Genomic DNA, 22,726 nt, shown 5'->3' on the forward strand with positions numbered 1-22,726 from the left:
TGCAATTCCCTTCTACACCTCCATTAGCCCTCATAAGAGGCCACAAAGATCATTGTGATGGATTATTCAAATTTCTTTACCTCCTAATTGTTGCTTCTTCCACACTTGATCAAATGAAGGTCTCTAGAGGCGTTGAAATTGACTGATTTTTGGTTCAATCATACACTTTCCCTCATTTGAATTGCGGAAGAGTAATGGTGCTAGTACTACATTACAGAGATGCTAATACTTAGACGTTATAGAGGAAGATGATTAGAAGATGAATCATACCAATATGTGTTCCTAACCCACCCTATCCTCAAAATTATGATTATTAGATGCCCCCCCCACTCGTTTTTTACTTAGATTCCAAATGGGTTTCTGTAATGTTGTTTCTTTTTTTTTCATACCAGATCATATCGTAACGTATAGGGTTTCTTTGATCACGGTTTACATTAACTGTTAGGTGCTAAGGGTTATTCCTTATATGCGTAGCTAGTTGCTCTCATTGACTGATGGACCCCAAAATATTGACTTACGAAAGATGCATAAACTTGTTTTGTTTCATTTGCCATGGACCCCCAAAAAGTTAATTTATGGTATCTTGTTTTAACATATTATTAGTGATGAGTTTATCTAAACTTAGAAAAATGATATATCAATTAGATTAAATGAACATATACAATGTTTATATCCAATGGGCAAACTTATCTGCTTCCTTAATCATTCTTTCTAAAGTTACGTGCTAATTGATATATCAGTTTCATAATCTTATTAAATGCAGAAAGTATTACACATTGGTTATGATATATAAGTCTAAGGAAAGTTCTGGAGAGGTATGTTTTTTTATAATTATATTAATTAGATTGAATGAATAGATACAATGTTTGTTGGTTGCAGCCAATTTACTTTTATACCCCTTTACAGTTTATTGATGCAATTAGTTTTCAAATAATCCTTGCTGATACCCAATATCATGTGAGTATCTTTTTCCAAGTTGAAGTAATACAATTGTAGCATACAACAACTTACGTACATCTATTTTCATTTTATAACATCATAGTTCTATATTTCTCTATTACAAAGATGTGTGTGTGTGTGTTTTTTTTTTTTTTTTTTTTTTTTTTTTTTTTTTCATTTTAAGACATTGTTACAGTTAAGAAATCAACCAGGTTTTCTTTCTTTTGGAATTCACTAGAACTCAGAAAACATACAATTTATATATTTTTATAACTTTGTTCATTCATACTTTCTGGAGTTTTAAGCAATTAAGCTTGATGGGTTTTGAGCATTCTAACACTTCCTAAGTGTACATGCAACCCTAATAACCTTGGATCTATGTTTGTCTAATTATCATGCAAAGTTCAATTCCAAGGTTATAGTCCTATCTAGCATACATGGGGGAACAATTTTTAACTTGAATGGAAGATAGAATAACTTACCTTGTTGTTGCTTATGATCCTTGAAACCTTGTGAGCCTAGCACCCTAAGTGTGATGCCTCAAATGCTTTACACAACACCAAATGCAAAGGAGTAAACTTTGAGAGAATCTTACACTTGCAAAAATCGGCCTAGCCCTCACTTGTTCATGTGTAGACGATTTTGGTGGAGAATGGGTTACTTATATAGTGTTGACACATCTAGGGTTACACCATGTAAACCCTAATGTGTCATGACTCTTCATTTCCATGATCCATGGGTTTGTAACTCCTATGGAGCATCCTATGGGTGGAACCCAACTTGATAATCCATGGAGCCTCTTAGCCCACTATACAAGTAGGGATGATTTACATAATTAAGCCATATATTTAATTAGTTATCTTTTGATCACTTAATTAATTCTAAATTAATTGTTGATCAAATTAATTAAATAATATTATTAATATATTAGAACTTATAATATATTAGTAATCCACAAGTGTTATTTCTCTCATTTAGTCTATCCAATTTCATGGTGCCATGCAACCTAAATGGACCATGCCGGTTCGGGTCAAGTACATGCCAGAAATACTTATGGACTTAGACACCTTATCCAACAGTCTCCCACTTGGATAAGTCTAATAACTATAACTGCAAGTATGACTTCAAGAACCGATCAGCAATCGTAGCTCTTTCAAGGTTTCTCGAAACTGAGAAGATGATTATACGCCATTTAAGATAAGTGATCATATAATCCTCTGTTCGAGATATCAGCCGGACAAATACATGGATCAATGTCTCACTTATTGTCTAGCAGTTTGTTTCCCGATTTCCGATTTGTTTGACAAAGAACTTAATTGAACACATCAACTTAGTTCTGACCGAGCCCGGTACATGGGTCAAAACAAAATCATCGAGGGGCCCAGATATCAGCTTCTAATCCAAGAAGGAATAGATAAACTTCAACTCATATGTTTGTTCTACCACTCATTGAATTATACACAAGAGCATGTTTTATAAGATCGAGTTACCAATGCGTTTTCGTACAATCAATGCATAACCAACTTATAAGTAACAAATCATATCTCTAGGTTTGAAGACTTATATGATATTACCGTCTCACGATCACTCGAGATAAATTCCATGAAGTGATTCCAGTGAGCGTGGGTGGAGTCCAATGCTCAGAACTTATGAGCACTCATGATTGTTGTAGCCATGTCCAACACCTTAGACCTCTGCAACCAATCATGTCAGTTTTGATTCATACCTACTTCTGACATATGACCGACTATGGAGGTTTTAATAATATGATATACCAAACATAATTATTCTGGAAGTCAAAACATGCAAAAGAAATATAGTAAACGATTGACAAGAGATAGCAACACTTTACTCATAAATAAAACACCTTTTATTCATCATCTAATGCCAATTACACTTTACAAATTTCAAGGTTATCTAACTACAAAATCTAATATCATCCTTCAGCCCTATGCTTCGAGCATGCTGGAGATGCTTAACCTGAGTCAGTCCCTTCGTGAGGGGATCTGCTGGATTCTCATCCGATGATACCCTCTTTGCCACGAGGAGTCCTTCTTCTATTCGATGTCTGATGAAATGGTATTTTCTGTCGATATGTCTGGATCTCCCATGATCCCTTGGTTCCTTGGCTAAGGCAACATCACTTTCACTATCACAGAAAATTTCCATTGAATCCGTAATAGCTGGTACAACTCCAAGGTCTCCAATGAAGTTCTTCATCCATATCGCCTCCTTTGCTGCCTCGCTAGCTGCTATATACTCTGATTCACAAGTCGAATCAGCCACTGTCTCTTGCTTGGAACTCTTCCAAGAAATTGCTCCTCCGTTTAGGGTAAAGACCCAGCCTGACTGAGAGCGGAAATTATCCATATCAGTTTGAAAGCTAGCATCACTATACCCTACAACTCTCAAGTCTTCACTCCCACCGAGGGTAAGGACCCAATCCTTAGTCCTCCGTAGGTACTTGAGGATATTCTTTACTGCAGTCCAGTGTGCCTTGCTAGGGTTCCCATGATACCTGCTAACCATGCTCAAGGCAAAGGCTACATCAGGTCAAGTACACGTCATAGCATACATGATCGATCCTACAGCCGAAGCATAAGGTATTCGACTCATTTCTGCTATCTCAGCCTCAGTACTAGGGCTTTGTATCTTACTCAATCTGACATTACTCTGGATGGGTAACTCTCCTTTCTTGGAGTCCTGCATGCTGAATCTCTTCAGCACCTTATCCAAGTAGGTACTCTGACTAAGTCCAATTAGTCTTTTACTCCAGTCTCTCAAGATCCTTATCCCTAGAATATAGGCAGCTTCTCCTAGGTCCTTCATAGAGAAACACTTCCCAAGCTAGGACTTAACATCCTGTAGAGTTGGGATGTCATTTCCTATGAGTAGTATGTCATCCACATACAATACCAAAAAGCTAACTATACTCCCACTAGCCTTGAGATATACACAAGATTCATCTTCACTCCTAGAAAAGCCAAACTCTTTGATTTTCTCATCAAAGCAAAGATTACATCTGTGAGGTGCTTGCTTTAATCCATAAATGGATTTCTCAAGCTTACACACTCTATTTGGGTACTCGGTATTAACAAAACCCTCTGGTTGACTCATGTAAACATCCTCAGCCAACTTTTCATTAAGGAAAGTAGTTTTGACATCCATTTTCCAAATTTCATAGTCATGAAATGCAGCTATGGCAAACAGAACCCTAATAGACTTAATATTGGCCACTGGAGAAAAGGTCTCATCATAATCAACTCCCAGAGTTTGTGATAAACCCTTTGCAACCAGTTGTGACTTATAGGTGTGTACATTACCATCCATGTCTATATTCTTCTTGAAGATCCATTTGTACCCTACAATCTTACGACCAGGTACATTCTCAACCAAGTTCCAAACTTGATTGTCATACATGGACTGTATCTCGCTGTCCATTACCTCTTTCCACTTGGCTGACTCAGGGCCTGCCATGGCTTTCGCTTAACTGTTAGGTTCATCCAGACCTATCAGTGTCTCATCACTGATAAGTGTATCACCTTCCGCAGTAATATGGAATCCATAGTAATGCTCAGGTGCATTCCTAACCCTTGTGGAACGCCTCAGAGGTACATACTTGTTAATTGACTCAACAGGAGTTTCCTCATCAAGTTGAGTGCTAGGGTTTGAAGTTCCTTCACCGCTTGAATCTTAAATTTATTAAAGGTCAACTTGCCTCCCTCTGTTTCCTTGGCTTATGATCTCTCTCTCTCTCTCTCTCTCTCTCTCTCTCTCTCTCTCTCTTTCTTAAGAACGCCCTCCTAGCTACAAAGACCACATTTTCACTAGGTTTGTAGTAGAGGTAACCGAAGGATTGCTGTGGGTAGCCGATGAAAATACACCTCTCGCTTCGAGGTTCGAGCTTATCATGAGTCTCGCGTCTCACAAAAGCCTCGCAACCCCAAATCTTGATGTGGTCTAGTTTTGTAACACCGTAATTTTTCAAACAAATATTTGAAAATTAAAATAGTTTATCTCTTTAACACTTTTCATAAAAATACCATTTGTTTAAGTTACAATACATAACTCTTTTGTTTAATCAATTAATAAACCAGGATCCTCAAACAAACGCTTCCCCTGGTGTGTACAATCAAGCCGGTGCTGCCCCGTGATCCTGAGAAAACCTAAAACATATAACACAAAACACTGTAAGCATGAAGCTTAGTGAGTTCCCCAAAATACCCCTCTAACACATATTAGCTACTCAAGGATATATGTAACACTCCGAGATTTAGGTATACTTCTTTCATCCTTATTCTTTGTGGATTGGTCATGTTTAGTCCTTGAGTGAAATTTTCTTTAGCAAGTGAGTGCATTGGGCGTACCAGAGGGGTATGTTGCGCGTACTCATGCACTTAAATTAGACGCGGTGTCGCCAAGGTACACTGGGGTACCAAGAGTTACGCTGGGCGTACCCGACCCAGGTGCAAAACCCTAATTTCCATCTTGTTCACTATTTAAAGGGTGCCAAGGCTCATTTCTCAGCCTCCATATCAGTGAGTGAAACCCTAAAAGAGAGCCCCCATCGTCCTTAGTGTGTGAGAGTGTTGATTGGAGCTTTTTGTGCTTTGGTGACTTAGTGAAGAAGAAGGAAATGAGTTCTTGGAAGCTAAAGCTTGAGGTGCCATTTTGGATCTGAGATCTACAGAGCAAGGGACTACACTTAGAGGTATAAAGTTCAAAACTTTCCTCTTCTTTTGATTTGTTGTTGCATGTGCTTTTGCTATGTCTAAAAACCCCAAAGGTGGAGACTTTATGAGTGTAAAGTGCTCCATGGTCCGAGATCTGTCCCCATTCAGTGCTATTAGCGATTTAGATCCATAAAGCTTCCATCTTTAGTGATTAGTTTGAGGTCATGCTTGAGTATAAGCCTTCTAGAGTTAAAGGATGGAACATTGTGAGAGTTGGTGACTTATCCAGCCATGCAAAGGCATAAAGTCCTCAACTTTATGGATTAAGAGGCTTAGATGTGGTCGGATCTAGAATTTGGATGTGAGTCTTAATTGTTTAAGACCTAAAGAGTTAAAGGGCTGAAGTTGGGGAGTACGTCGGGCGTAATCCTAGTACGCGTTGCGTACTGGGTGGCGTTCCCCGATCCTGAGAGGCAGCCGGGTACGTCCATCGTTCACATCTGGTACACGCAACATAACCCGGAAATTTGACTTTTGAGTTGACTTTTAGGATATGGTCTATTGTGGCGCTTTTGGGTTGTGAGAGGGGTGAAATGGTCTTTTACCCTTTTGAGAGTGTCATATGAGGACATAGTCTAGCCTTTGAGAGTTATAATAATTATAGTATTTATTTTATATGATTAGGCGGAGGTTAGACCAGCGTTACCGAGTCAGAGATTACCGAGATACCCGAGGTGAGTTTTCTCACTATACTTTACCTAGTGTGGTAACAGAGTTATGTGATAGAGTATTTTAGAGTTATGTGCCAGTGTAACTGCATGTTATTTATGTGCTATGATTTATTGTGATATGTGCTATGCATGATTCAGAGTTACAGAGTTAGGACCTTCGGGTCCACAGAGTTAGGGCCAGAGGGCCCATAGAGAGTTGGGGTTGGAGGGCCCCACTAAGACACATAGACCTGAGGGTCAACAGAGTTATAGCCTCGAGTGGCTATTATGTGTTAGAGTGGTATTTTGGGGAACTCACCAAGCATTTATGCTTACAGTGTGATGTGTTATGTGTTCTAGGTACCAGTGATGATCGCGGGAAGGCGCCGGCATGATTCGTACACACGCACATCGGAGTTTATGTATTTTGATCTTGGGGTTTGTACTGATACAATGTTGACACAATGTTTTTATTTATGGTTGCAAATGATATTTTATGATTTTCATCAGTGAAAAAAATTGTTCAAATTTTTACGGTGTTACAATTTGGTATCAGAGCCTTGGTTTGAGGGATTCGGGTGCACCTTCGGGCGTATCTGAACTCAAATCGAGGATTTGAGGAAATTTTGATAATAAAACAAGTTTTCAAAAGAAAAACTTACGAGACAAACAGAGCAGAGTCGTGTGTACGAACAGCCAACGCCCGAACGATGATTTCCCAAAATACCATTATAATAAGTGATTATCAGATATGTTATGTTATGCTATATGTTGAGTTACGATATGCATGCTAGAGTAGACTAGGTATTCTTATTAGGACTAGAGTGGCCTGATATATGATGCGTTAGTCTAGGGGTTTTGCTGCTAGAGATGCTTAAGAGTGATTTAGATAGTAGTGTGGTGCTTATGAGAGTTTTGCTAGTGAGTAGCACATGATAGAGAGAGTAGAGTACTTAGGATTTGGGGATCAAGGAGGAGGACTTGGGATGAATGCCGATGCGGTATGGACGGTAGTATTGGGCCCGTACTACTGAAGATACCGGGTTGGTGCGCAGTCCAAGTAAGAATCCTTAGGGCACTAAGGAACGAGTAGGGTGGAGTTATCGATTGTGATTATACTCGAAGGGGTCTCTAATATTCTTATGTTGTATTTCAGAAGGAGACCATGGTTGGGACGCGCCACACACCAGGGACCAGCAGTTCGAGTGATGAGGAGATCCGTAGGATCATCCAGAAGGTGGTGGTTGCGGCCATCAGGGCAGAGATACCAGAAGTGTTCGGGTCTATCAAGACCACTCTGATGGAGACATTTGATGAGAGATACACTGATCTTTCTGAGGCTACTGTTGCTGTGGCCGCTGCAGCTATAGCTGCGACTAGGCCGCAGGGTGGTGATGCGTTGCTGTTTCGAGAGTTCAGCAACACAAAACCACTGGAGTTTGATGGGACCCAAGACCTGATCGCAACGATGAGACGGATTTCAGACATAGAGGGGTGTTTCTTTACTTGCTCATCTCCAGAGCGTTTGAGAGTCCGGTTCGCGCTGAACCAACTTCGCTTGGGAGCGAAGGACTGGTGGATGTTTGTGACTGCGCACTTTACGTTTGCTGAGCTTGCTGCGGTGACCTGGGAGAGGTTCACCACTATGTTTCGAGATGAGTACGTTCCCCAGGTGGAGAGGGAGCGTTTGGCCCAGGAGTTTCTGACCCTCAAGCAAGGTACTGAGTCTGTTACGGTGATCAAGAAGATGTTCCATGAGCGGGCAATGTTTTTCCCAGAGCACGTGTGTAACATACACTTTAGTAACCTTGTTTAATTATCATGTTTCATATGATTGTTAGTTTAAAAATGAATATTATTATATATTATGTTGTTTTAAACGTTTAAAGTAGGTAGTTATAGTAAAATAGAATTGTAAGCGTTTAATATATATATATATATATATATATATATATATATATATATATATATATATATATATATATATATATATATATTATTTTCGGTATGGTTTTAAGCGTTGATTTCTAACGAAATAGGTTTATAATATTTGAAGTTAAACTAAGTTTAGAATCATTTGGAATGTATTAGAGGTGATAGGGAAGTCTTATGTGATTCCGATCAAAAAGTCAACTATCGGAATTAACGAAAGTATAACGTCTAAGTTAAAAATAATTAAATCTGATTTTATTGGAAGATCTTTTCTGGGATATTTTTATTGGAAGTTGTAAATTATCTCGTTAGAAACGTACAGGCGAAAACCTCATCGAAAACGGAGTTTCGAGCGAAAAGTTATGCAATTTTTAGTGTTTAACTATTTCAGGTGATAAGAATCCAGAGTAAACACGCTTTGTTGGAGGACTTAGAGTAGTTGACACTACACGTTTTTACTTGGTATACATATATGTATATGGATTATAAATTCCTGGGTAGTTATGTATTTATACAACTAGTTATGAAACTTTGTAAAAACCCTTTTAGTTGGTTTGTATCCATGCTTTTGTATTTAGACCACTAGTGTGAATTATAATTATGAATATGCATGTAGCATGTTTGGCTTTATGGTAATTTTAGTGAATGGGGTCTTACAATTATGGTATCAGAGCACTGGTTTAAGCGAACTAAATACCACGAATTGGTATTTAGACTTAAACTGTTGGAAGTTCAATATATGAACATATTTATTGTCCGTATATGGATACAAACCATAGGAAAGACTTAAGTGGGGTGTTGGGTAATGATAAATCCTTATATTCTTACGTGTTATGTTACTCCAAATTTTTCAGAGCAATGGCTGAGCAGGAGGGTAGTCATACACCAGATGTGGGTGGAGATCTTCATCTTAATGAGGGAGATACTCCAATATCCCCTCGTGAGGAGCGGCTTTTGGATAAACTTACTGGTGTTATTCGACAAACTCTCGAACAACACAAAAGGGATAGTGATAAGGGTAAAGAGAAAGCCACCGGAGAGTCTTCAAGAGAGAAAGCGAAACGTCCCTCATTCAAAACTTTCAAGAGTAGTGGTGCTACAGAGTTTTCAGGTGTCCTTGATCCCATTGTTGTTCTTACCTGGATCCAGAACACAGAAAAAGTATTTCGTATCTCCCATGTGGTTAATGAAGACAAGGTTAACTATGCTTCTGCAATGCTCATTGGAGAAGCCTTAGTCTGGTGGGAAGCGACATTTGAAGCTCTTAACGAGTATGACCAGGAGAATTTATCTTGGGAGATGTTTAAAATCCGCTTTCTAGGAAAATATTGTCCTCTAGATATGAGGAGAAGACTGGAGAAGGAGTTCCTCGAACTTAAGCAAGGAGGAATGACTGTGACCGAATATGAAACTCAATTCAATCAAAAGGCACGGTTTGCTGCGAAGTATATCCCGACTGAAGACGATAAAAGTCAGTTATTCATGGAAGGGTTACGGTATGAAATCCGTGATTTCGTGATCAATCGGGATATTCTATCATTCGATAAAGCTGTTGAGTATGCCCGAAAGCGCGAGCATGACTTAGAGATACGTGGTGCCACTCTTTCTATCCCGAAGCATCCACGTGTTGATCGAACTGTTTCTGTTTCAACTAATCCATTGGGTCGATCTGCTCAATCTGATCTTAGCACAAAAGTACAATCTCAGAGCGCCTTTCGTGGTCGCGGTCGGCCACAATCTTTTTCTCTTCAGTCGAGAGCTCCACCACCATGCCAGAAATGTGGAAAGAGCCACCAAGGTCAATGCAGGGTAGGAAAAGGACCAGTGATTTGCTATGGATGCGGAGAAACAGGTCATATGAAGCCCGTTTGCCCGATGAGGAATGTTACATGTTATGCTTGCGGTGTTACTGGCCACAGAAAGCGTTTCTGCCCTACTCTTACCAGCCAAATGGTGAGAAGTCAAGCTTCCGTTCAACAACCAGTGGGTACTTCAACCCAAAAGGAGGATGTGCCAAAGGCTAAAGGTCGTGCATTCCAGATTACCCCAGAGGAGGCACGCGAGGACCCGAATGTTGTGACTGGTACATTTCTCGTCAATTCTAGACCTGCTCACATCTTATTTGATTCTGGTGCCTCAGATTCTTTTGTGTCTCGTGAATTTGCGCGTTCTTTTCAAATTGCATGTTATGCACTCGCCCAACCATTTCATGTAGATACCGCGGGAAGTGTATCATTACTTGTTGATAAAGTCTATAGAGATTGTGTCATAGAAATTGAAGGTTATAATTTTCTTGCCAATTTGATTCCTATCTCCCTACCCAACTTTGATATCATTCTCGGCATGGACTGGTTGTCAAAGAACCGTGCAGAACTCTTGTGCTATGAAAAGATAGTACGCATTCCTATTGAAGGGGAGAATCCTATTTATGTCTATGGTGAACAAAGAATCTTCAAAATAATCTCTTTCCTTAAAGCTCGTAAATTCATATCGAAGGGGTGTTCTATCTATCTGGCCTACTCAGTTGATGTCTCAAAAGAGGAGAAGAAAACGGTAAATGATGTTCATGTTGTTAACGAATATCCTGATGTTTTCCCTGATGACTTGCCTGGCCTTCCTCCGGATAGGCAAGTAGAATTCCGAATTGACCTTGTGCCTGGTGCTGATCCGATTGCAAAGACTCCTTATCGTCTCGCGCCAACAGAGATGAAAGAAATGATGATCCAACTGCAGGAATTACTTGACAAAGGCTTTATCCGACCGAGTACTTCTCCCTGGGGTGCTCCTGTATTGTTTGTCAAGAAGAAGGACGGATCGATGCGGATGTGCATTGATTATCGTGAGCTGAATAAGGTAACTATCAAAAACAAGTACCCACTACCTCGCATTGATGATTTATTTGATCAACTTCAGGGTGTTAGCTATTTCTCGAAGATTGATTTGAGATCTGGATATCATCAGTTGAAAGTTCACGAGCAGGATGTGCCGAAGACTGCTTTTCGTACTCGATATGGGCATTATGAATTCCTTGTTATGCCGTTTGGTTTAACAAATGCTCCTGCTGTATTCATGGATATGATGAATCGGGTATGTCGCCCAATGCTCGATAAATCAGTCATCGTATTCATTGACGATATTCTAATCTATTCCAAGTCTGAATCTGATCATGCCATTCATATTCGTGCGGTGTTAGAACTTCTTCGAAAGGAGAAACTATATGCTAAATTCTCGAAATGTGAATTCTGGCTTCGCCAAGTTCAATTTCTTGGCCATGTTATTTCTAGTGATGGTGTATCTGTAGATCCTATCAAAATCGAAGCCATTCAAAATTGGGAAGTGCCCCGTAATGCTTCCGAAATTCGTAGTTTCTTGGGTCTCGCGGGATATTACCGGAGATTCATTAAAGACTTTTCTCGTATAGCCATACCGCTCACGAGTCTTACAAGGAAGGAAGTAAAGTTTGAATGGGGTGAAGCCCAAGAAAAAGCTTTCTCAACTCTAAAAGATCTTTTGACTCATGCTCCAATCTTATCACTCCCAGAAGGTGATGATGATTTCTCCGTATACAGCGATGCTTCAAGATTGGGACTCGGTTGTGTGTTGATGCAACATGGCAAAGTGATAGCCTATGCCTCAAGACAACTGAAAGATTATGAAAAGAATTATCCCACTCATGATCTCGAACTCGCTGCAGTGGTATTTGCCCTAAAACTTTGGAGGCATTATCTTTTTGGTACAAAATGCCAATTATTTACTGACCACAAAAGTCTCAAGTACATATTCAGTCAGCAAACTTTGAATATGAGACAACAACGAGCCATGGAGCTGATCAAAGATTATGACTGTGAAATCCTATATCATCCTGGAAAAGCCAATGTAGTTGCCGATGCACTTAGCAGAAAAATTTATCGTAATAGTATGTGTTATGCTATTACTCATACCACAGTAAAATTCACTATTCTAGATGAACTAAAGAAATGGCAAGAAGAAGCCCTAAAGCCAGAAAATGTGAAGAAAGAAGGGATGATACATTATAATGATGCTTTACTTGATGATCCGCGAGGATTAAAAGTATTCAAGAATCGGCTATGGATTCCAAAGATTGGTGGATTAAGACAGAAGATTTTAGATGAAGCCCATAAATCTAAACTTTCAATACATCCTGGTACAAGTAAAATGTACTATGATGTAAGAGCTGACTATTGGTGGCCTGGATTAAAGAGAGACATTGGAAGATATGTACAGGAATGCTTAGTATGCTTACAAGTCAAAGCAGAGCACCAAAAGCCTTATGGAACCCCAGAAAGTCTTAGTGTTCCTGTATGGAAATGGGAAGAACTGTCCATGGATTTTATTACCAAATTGCCAAAGACTGCTAGACAACATGATAGCATTTGGGTAATTGTCGATCGCCTGACTAAAAGCGCTCATTTTCTTGCCATGCGTGAAACGGATCCAATGGAGAAATACGCACAAGTATACTTGGATGAAATTGTTGCAAGACACGGTGTGCCATTAAAGATCATTTCCGATCGTGATACTCGCTTCACTTCTCACTTTTGGGCAAGTATGCAACGTGAAATGGGATCTCGAGTTGCTCTCAGCACAGCTTATCATCCCCAGACAGATGGTCAGACAGAGAGAACAATCCAAACCGTAGAAGATATGCTTCGTGCATGTGTCTTGGAGTTCGGTGGTAACTGGGATAAATACTTACCTCTTGTTGAATTTTCGTATAATAACAGTTACCACGCTTCAATCAAAATGCCACCATATGAAGCATTATATGGTCGCAAATGTCGTACACCATTGTGTTGGCGAGACATAGGACAAAAGATCCTTGGAGGCCCTGAAATGATTCAAGACACCACCGACAAGATTCAAATTGTACGAGAAAGAATGAAAGCGGCCCAGGATCGACAGAAGTCCTATACAGAAAAGAGGAGACGACCCATAGAATTCCAGGTGGGTGATTTCGTAATGCTAAAAGTATCCCCGTGGAAAGGCATTATGCGATTTGGGAAGAAAGGAAAACTAAGTCCTAGATTTGTTGGTCCTTTCAAAATCATCCAGAGAGTTGGTAAACAAGCATACCGCTTGGAATTGCCGGAAGATTTGGCAGGTATTCATGATGTATTTCATGTGAGCTATCTACGCAAATGCTTGAGCATCTATGATGAGACAGTTCCATTATCAGAGGTGAAATTGGATAATAAGTTAAGATATATAGAAGAACCTGAAGAGATTATAAATGAGAGAACGGTTGATATGCGTAATAAAGAAGTGGAGTTAGTGCTTGTCAAGTGGAAACATCATCGAGGCCCAAATTATACTTGGGAAAATAAGAATGACATAAGAGAAAAATATCCCCGTTTGTTTAAATCGTCGTGATTTCGGGGACGAAATCCTCAAAAGGAGGAGGTATTTGTAACATACACTTTAGTAACCTTGTTTAATTATCATGTTTCATATGATTGTTAGTTTAAAAATGAATATTATTATATATTATGTTGTTTTAAACGTTTAAAGTAGGTAGTTATAGTAAAATAGAATTGTAAGCGTTTAAAATATATATATATATATATATATATATATATATATATATATATATATTATTTTCGGTATGGTTTTAAGCGTTGATTTCTAACGAAATAGGTTTATAATCTTTGAAGTTAAACTAAGTTTAGAATCATTTGGAATGTATTAGAGGTGATAGGGAAGTCTTATGTGATTCCGATCAAAAAGTCAACTATCGGAATTAACGAAAGTATAACGTCTAAGTTAAAAATAATTAAATCTGATTTTATTGGAAGATCTTTTCTGGGATATTTTTATTGGAAGTTGTAAATTATCTCGTTAGAAACGTACAGGCGAAAACCTCATCGAAAACGGAGTTTCGAGCGAAAAGTTATGCAATTTTTAGTGTTTAACTATTTCAGGTGATAAGCATCCAGAGTAAACACGCTTTGTTGGAGGACTTAGAGTAGTTGACACTACTACGTTTTTACTTGGTATACATATATGTATATGGATTATAAATTCCTGGGTAGTTATGTATTTATACAACTAGTTATGAAACTTTGTAAAAACCCTTTTAGTTGGTTTGTATCCATGCTTTTGTATTTAGACCACTAGTGTGAATTATAATTATGAATATGCATGTAGCATGTTTGGCTTTATGGTAATTTTAGTGAATGGGGTCTTACAACGTGTCCTCCTAGCAGGCACGTATGAGCCAATATTTGAGCATTCTGAAGAGGGATATACATGATTTCGTGGCGAACTCGATGTTCTAGACATTTGTCGAGCTTCAGGAAAATGCCCGGAAGAGGGAGATAGAGCTGGAGACCCAAACCAGGGAGGAGGCTGAGTCTCAGGGAAAGGATCGGCAGCCGGCTCAGTCTCAGTCGGCAGCCAAGCGGGCCAAACCCGCTGATTCGAGATCTGGGAACCAGAAGGGCCGCACTTGTGGCAAGTGCGGCAAGGGCCACGATGGGAAGGAGGGGTACATGGCCAAGGATTGCCCCAAGGGTTTTTCAGTATGTTTCATTGCAACCAGACTAGACACCGGAACGCAGAGTGTCCACAGTTGCAGGGGTCAGTGCAGGGAGCATTTCCGGGATTATCCCCTGCTGTGGTGAGAGCTGCAAATGTTCATCCTGCGAAGGTTGAGGCACCGAAGGCACGAGGGAGAGCCTTCCAGTTGACTGCGGAGGAGGTCCACGCATCGCCCGATGTCGTGGCCGGTATGTACTCTTTCATGTATTCTTTTGTATTTTGTGATATTGTGCTTATATTATGTTATGCGTAGGTACTTTCCTTGTGAATTTTGTGCCTGCTCTAGTGTTATTTGACTCGGGTGCGAGTCGATATTTTGTATCGTTGGCCTTTAGCCGGCACATCAATATTAGTCGAGAGGCATTGAGTCGACCTCTGAGAGTTTCCATAGCGGATGAGAGAGCGGTGTATGCCCCGAGGTGATTTTTGGTTGTGTACTCGAGATTTTCAGGGTTGAGTTCCCAATAGATTTGGTCCCTATTGCGATGGGGGATGTCTGTGTCATCGTGGGCATGGATGGTTGAGCAGATTTGGAGCGATCATCGACTGTGAGCGACAGCTGGTGACCATGCGAGACCCTAGTAGGGGAGTTCTTACGGTATACAGAGAGGGTACACGTTCTGGTTCAACATTTTGCTCAGCCGCCATGGCGAGGTAGAGTCTTCAGCAGGGATGTAAGGGATTCATAGAATATGTAATGGATGCGAGGGTTGAGACAGAGAGACCGAGGTCTGTGGGAGAGGTTCCGATAGTGCGTGAGTTCCCGGATGTATTTCCGGAGGAGTTACCGGGTGTACCTCCTGTAAGGCAGGTGGAGTTCGTTATCGATTTGGTTCCGGGGGCCGCGCCTATCGCCAAGGTGCCCTATCGCCTTGTGCCTCCAGAGATGCAGGAGTTATCCTCACAGCTTCAGGAGCTGCTGGGAAAGGGTTTTATTCAGCCGAGTAGTTCGCCGTGGGGAGCTCCTATCCTTTTTGTCAAGAAAATGGATGGTTCACACCGGATGTGCATTGATTACCGGGAGTTGAACAAATTGAAGGTCAAGAACCATTACTCGTTGCTAAGGATTGACGATTTTTTCGATCAGTTGCAGGGAGCATCTTGGTTTTCCAAGATTGACTTGAGGTCTGGATATCATCAGGTGAGGGTGCGAGATGAGGATATCCAGAAGACTGCGTTTAGGACTCGTTACGGGCATTACGAGTTCGTGGTGATACCTTTCGGGCTCACCAACACACCAGCGGTGTTCATGGATCTCATGAACAGGGTGTGTAGACCGATGTTGGATCACTCGATGATCATATTCATCGACGACATTTTGGTGTATTCGAGATCTAGAGAGCAGCATGAGGAGCATCTGAGGGAGATCCTAGGGGTCTTGAGATCGGAGAGGCTTTATGCCAAGTTCTCCAAGTGTGATTTTTGGTTACGAGAGGTCCAGTTCCTGGGACATCTCGTTAACCAGAAAGGGATATTGGTCGACCCGACCAAAATTGAGGCGGTGATGAGTTGGGAGGTGCCGAGGTCACCCACAGAGATTAGGAGTTTTCTAGGACTGACAGGCTATTATCGGAGATTCATCAGGGATTTCTCCAAGATCGTCGTGCCACTCACTAAGTTGACCCGGAAGGGTGTAGTTTTTGCTTGGGGTCCAGAGCAGCAGGCCTCCTTCGAGACACTTTGCCAGAGATTATGCGAAGCCCCGGTGTTAGCCCTTCCGGAGGGAATGGAGGATTTTGTGGTATATTGTGACGCTTCGATATCAGGGTTGGGAGCAGTACTTATGCAGAGAGGCCATGTGATAGCGTATGCATCGAGGCAGCTGAAGCCTCATGAGGCGAGGTATCCTACCCATGATTTAGAGTTGGGGGCAGTATATCTATGGGGTCCGATGTACCATACACACAGATCACAAGAGCCTAAAGTACTTGATGGATCAGCCCAACCTGGATATGCGACAGAGGAGATGGCTGGATGTGGTAAAGGATTATGATTGCGAGATCCTGTACCACCCGGGGAAAGCCAACGTGGTGGCTGATGCCTTGAGTCGTAGGGTGGAGAGTGTTCCGATGCGTGATATTTTTATGAGGTTGATAGTGATGATTCCGGTGTTGGACACCATTCGAGGAGCTCATACCGAGGCCATTAGACCAGAAAACCAGAAGAGAGAGCGGGTTATCGGGCAAGTATCAGAGTTCGTTACCGATGGTCGGTGGCTTATGACATTTCAGGGTCGGATTTGGGTACCGCATATGGGTGGAACGCGTACCATTTTGATGGAAGAGGCTCATTGATCGAAGTTCTCAATCCATCCCGTGGCCACTAAGATGTATTTGGACCTGAAAAGGGAGTATTGGTGGCCCTGTATGAAGAGGGACGTTGCATGGTTCGTGGAGAGGTGCCAAAACTGTAGCAGGGTTAAGGCCGAGCCCCAGAGACCGCACGGCAAGTTGCAGCCGTTACAAATTCCCGAGTGGAAGTGGGAACATATTGCCATGGACTTTATCACCAAATTACCGAGGACTGCGAGGGGCGTCGATGCAATTTGGGTGATTGTAGACCGGTTGACGAAGAGCGCTCATTTCCTCGCTATTAGCGAGAGCTCTTCCACAGAGAGGTTGGCAGAGATGTATGTGAGGGAAGTGGGAGCAGGACATGAAGTGCCGATCTCGATTGTCTCATACCGAGATGTGCGTTTCAACTCTAGATTCTGGAAGATATTCCATGAGGAATTGGGTACTAGACTGCATTTCAGTACCGCGTACCACCCCCAGACTGATGGACAGAGTGAGCGGACGATTCAGACGCTCGAGGATATGCTCCGGGCATGTGTGTTGGACTTCAGCGGGAGTTGGGACACGTACTTACCCTTGCCAGAGTTTTCCTACAACAACAGCCATTATTCGAGCATCGGTATGCCACCCTTTGAGCTGTTGTATGGGAGAAGGTGTCGGACCCCCATTTGTTGGGGAGAAGTCGAGCATCGTGTTATGGGTAGTATCGAGATCGTGCTTCAGACGACTGAGCAGATTCAACAGGTCAGGCAGAGGTTGTTGACCACTCAAAGTCGTCAAAAGAGTTATGTGGACAGGCGCCGGTCCGAGCTCGAGTTCCAGGTTGGCGACCTTGTGCTCCTGATGGTCTCTCCTTGGAAATGAGTGATCCGATTCAGGAAGAGGGGCAAGTTGGGGCCCCGATATATCGGTCCTTTTCGAGTGATTGAGAGGGTAGGCAGGGTAGCCTACCGGTTGGAGCTACCTGCAGAGTTAGGGCAGATCCACGACACTTTCCACGTGTCGCAGTTGCGGAAATGTATAGCCTATGGGTCAGCAACGGTACCATTGGAGGATATTCAGGTGGATGCGAGCCTAAATTATGCTGAGCGACTGGTGGCAATCAGGGATCGGAAGATCAAGGTTTTGAGGAACAAGGAGGTACCTTTGGTTTTGGTTTAGTGGCAACATCGGAAGGGGTCCGAGATGACTTGGGAGACAGAGTCGGAGACGCGAGGGCAGCATCCAGAGTTGTTCGGGGAATGAGACTTCGGGGGTGAAGTCTGGTTCGAGTGGGGGGGAATTCTAACACCCCGAGATTCAGGTATACTTCGTTCATCCTTATTCTTTGTGGATTGGTCATGTTTAGTCCTTGAGTGAAGTTTTCTTTAGCAAGTGAGTACGTTGGGCGTACCAGAGGGGTACGGTGCCGTACTCATGCACTTAAATTAGACGCGGTGTCGCCAAGGTACGTTGGGCGAACCAAGAGTTATGCCGGGCATACCCGGCCCAGGTGCAAAACCCTAATTTTCGTATTGTGCACTATTTAAAGGGTGCTAAGGCTCATTTCTTAGCCTCCATATCAGTGAGTGAAACCCTAAAAGAGATCCCCCATCATCCTTAGTGTGTGAGAGTGTTGATTAGAGCTTTTTGTGCTTTGGTGACTTAGTAAAGAAGAAGGAAAGGAGTTCTTGGAAGCTAAAGCTTGAGGTGCCATTTTGGATCTGAGATCTACAGAGCAAGGGACTACACTTAGAGGTATAAAGTTCAAAACTTTCCTCTTCTTTTGATTTGTTGTTGCATGTGCTTTTGCTCTGGATAAAAACCCCAAAGGTAGAGACTTTATGAGTGTAAAGTGCTCCATGGTCCAAGATCTGTCCCCATTCAGTGCTATTAGTGATTTAGATCCATAAAGCTTCCATCTTTAGTGATTAGCTTGAGGTCATGCTTGAGTATAAGCCTTCTAGAGTTAAAAGGATGGAACATTGTGAGAGTTGGTGACTTATCCAGCCATGCAAAGGCATAAAGTCATCAACTTTATGGATTAAGAGGCTTAGATGTGGTCGGATCTAGAATATGGATGCGAGTCTTAACTGTTTAAGACCTAAAGAGTTAAAGGGGTGAAGTTGGGGAGTACGCCGGTGTAATCCTAGTACGCGCCGCATACTGGGCGGCGTTCCCCGATCCTGAGAGGCAGCTGGGTACGCGCAACGTACACATCTGGTACACGCAGTGTAACCCGGAAAGTTGACTTTTGAGTTGAGTTTTAGGGTATGGTCTATTGTGGGGCTTTTGGGTTGTGAGAGGGGTAAAATGGTCTTTTACCCTTCTGAGAGTGTCATATGAGGACATAGTCTAGCCTTTGAGAGTATAATAATTAGAGTATTTATTTTACATGATTAGGCGGAGGTTAGACCAACGTTACTGAGTTAGAGATTACCGAGATACCCGAGGTGAGTCTTCTCATTATACTTTACCTAGCGTGGTAACAGAGTTATGTGATAGAGTATTTTAGAGTTATGTGCCAGTGTAATTGCATGTTATTTATGTGCTATGGTTTATTGTGATATGTGTTATGCATGATTCAGAGTTACAGAGTTAGGGCCAGAGGGCCCATAGAGAGTTGGGGCTGGAGGGCCGCACTGAGATACATAGACCTGAGGGTCAACAGAGTTACAGCCTCGAGTGGCTATTATGTGTTAGAGTGGTATTTTAGGGAACTCACTAAGCATTTATGCTTACAGTGTTATGTGTTATGTGTTTCAGGTACCAGTGATGATCGCGGGAAGGCGCCTGCATGATTTGTACACACGCACACCGGAGTTTATGTATTTTGATCTTGGGTTTTGTACCGATACAATGTTGACACAATGTTTTTATTTATGATTGCAAATGATATTTTATGATTTTTCAAAAGTGAAAAAAATTGTTCAAATTTTTACGGTGTTATACAATAACTCTGTTGACCCTCTGGTCCGTGTGTCTTAGTGGGACCCTCCAGTCCTAACTCTTTGTGGACCCTCTGGTCCTAACTCTATGGACCCCAAGGTCCTAACTTTGATTACTCTGAATCATGCATACCACATATCACAATAAATCTAAGAAAATAAATAGCATACAATTACACTGGCACATAACTCTAAACCTAACTCTGTGGACCCTTTGGTCCTGGCTTTGTGGACCTTCCGGTCCTAACTCTGCTATACACACAACATAAATCACATAGAAATAATGAAGTGCAACACATCACCTAAATAACATACAATAACTCTATCACATAACTCTAGTTACCATTTAAGGTAAAGTATAGTGAGAAGACTCACCTGCTACTACCGACTGAAGAACAAGATCACGCTGCTCCGACCACCATCACGAACTCCACCACTGAATCACCAAAACAAATAAATACCAATAACAAGCAAAATACCCCTGGAAGTCAACTGGTTAATTCTTGGTCAAAGTCAAAGTCGTCAGTCAAAGCCAACCCTCCTGACTGACTCTACTCGCCGAGTCAACCCGCTGACTCATCGAGTCCCCATTCTCTGAAACTCCTATAACACGAATCAACTCGCCGAGTTGCCCCAAGACTTGCCGAGTCCCACAACTCTGAGTCAAACCGTACTCAACTCACTGAATCATCCCTTGACTCACTGATTCTCAGCTTAACCAGAAAAGGTTAGGACCTCAAGACCAGACTCGCCGAGTCCAAGGCTATCTTCAATCAACTCGCCGAGTTGTTCTTCCAACTCGCCGAGTTGCTTCCTATCTTCATGGAACTCGCCGAGTACGACTAGCTCTTAACCCATATAGAGGCTTTCCAAGCCATGCAGGGTCTCCAATCCATAGATCTACTCTTATACCAGCCATCCATCACGTAAAGTGGCAAACTTTACGTGAATCCAAGGAGATCTAAGCATAATACACTCTTAGGCTAAGGTTTGGGGCTAAAAGACTTCATTAATAGCTCTTGAACAGGGACTTTATGCTCTTTTGGATCATCACTATTCTAGATCTGAGGTAGCACCTTCAGATCTAACCTCCAAACTCAAGATAGCACTAGATATACACCCAAAAATCCCACAAATGATAGATCTAGATGGATAACAACTCAAGCAACGAATCATTACCTCAAAAGAAGGCTCCAACAGAATAATAAGTCAAAACCTTGAAAAGCCCCTTGCTCCAAGCCTCTTAATTTTCAAAGATCTCTTCAACAAATACCCCTTCAAGATCCAAATGTTCTCTAATTCTCTCACAACGAATATTAGGGTTTCTGGACATCAAGGGAGAGCAAAGAGGCTGGGGAGAGGGTATTATGTTCTTTATATAGGGCCAAATCCCTGGGATTAGGGTTTTCTCCACAGATCACCAACTCGCCGAGTCCAGCCACCGACTCGCCGAGTTGGCCACCGACTCGCCGAGTTGGCCTTACACAGCTAGACATCACCCCGTACCATCGGGTCCTGACCCGGTACCAAACTGCTATCCCTTTCCTTGATTAGCATAACCTTTATCGAATTCACTTCTGGGACTCATCCCGCTTTCAATCTGAATCCAACTCTTTTCTTCCCGTGCTGACAAGATGACCCATCCTTTAGCTCCTGAACAACTCTCTCCTAAGCTCTCTTCTGCAATTGCATACACATGCTGAGCCTGCTCTACATCCTCGGGTTGGAAAAACCCGACATACTGACGATACCATCAGACATCCCCAGGATGAATTAGCACTATATACATAACCTCCTAATCACAACCATACTTAAATCGAAGGCTCTATCCTTGCATTTCTTCCAAACTCCTCTGGTTCTAAACCACTGGAGATTCTTCCGCAACCTTAACAGACACCCAACCCGGATACGCTTCCATACCACTGGCACAGACACAGTGCTCAACCACTATACTCTTAACCATCAATTCTCACTACTGCTTTCACTTCCGTGAACCAACACTCCTCCCGGAGTTACATACCTTTCTCTTTCCTTACCCAAGGAAATCTACTTGTCAACCTTGCCACTTTAGACAAGTGCCACGGTGCTCACACCCCACTTTACACTATCCTTAGTAGAGTAACCGCTACTCCATGTATCGCACATGCTCTGAATCTGCTCGCAAGGACTCTTGGATCCATGCACCACCTCTTCCCAGCAAATGGGGTCCGACACCTCCTCCTATACAGCAGCTCAAAGGGTGGCATACTAATGCTCAAATGAGGGCTGTTGTATAGGAAAACTCAGCCAAGAGTAAATACGTGTCCCAAATCCCTCCGAAACCTAATACACATGCCCGAAGCATGTCCTCGAGCGTCTGAATCGTCCGCTCGCTCTGAAGTGTCCTCAGACATCACCATGATAAACTCTAGTTCATTTCTCATAACCCACTATGATATTGAGCACCAGGTCAGCTTTTGACTCCACAGCTGAACCTCCAAAGATCACCTATAACATGATCTGAAATATCTCACTAGCTTCCTCCCCGTGACCACTATCCCGGCCTAGTGACTCACAAGTCACAAAATTCTCTTTTCCTCATACGAAAAAAGAAATGAAAAAAAAAATACAATCCAACCGAGGATCGACTCAACTCTGACCTACAGTTCCGTCCTTGGTTCAACCACTAGGCTCCAAAAACTCTATACTAAGGC

General features: G+C 42.0%; 1 protein-coding gene across 1 annotated transcript; it reads left to right on the forward strand.

Moving 5' to 3' along the window:
• The first annotated feature begins 9,112 nt into the window (after window positions 1-9,112).
• Window positions 9,113-14,293, forward strand: LOC145029033 (uncharacterized). The gene is made up of 2 exons (XM_078977683.1): window positions 9,113-10,337; window positions 14,194-14,293. Exons 1-2 carry the CDS (start codon window positions 9,113-9,115, stop codon window positions 14,211-14,213), a joined length of 1,245 nt encoding a protein of 414 aa, XP_078833809.1. The 3' UTR covers window positions 14,214-14,293.
• The last annotated feature ends 8,433 nt before the right edge of the window (window positions 14,294-22,726 follow it).

The sequence above is a fragment of the Lactuca saligna genome, chromosome 2, assembly GCF_052625555.1.
Source record: "Lactuca saligna cultivar CGN05327 chromosome 2, ASM5262555v1, whole genome shotgun sequence".
Taxonomy (NCBI): domain Eukaryota; kingdom Viridiplantae; phylum Streptophyta; class Magnoliopsida; order Asterales; family Asteraceae; genus Lactuca; species Lactuca saligna.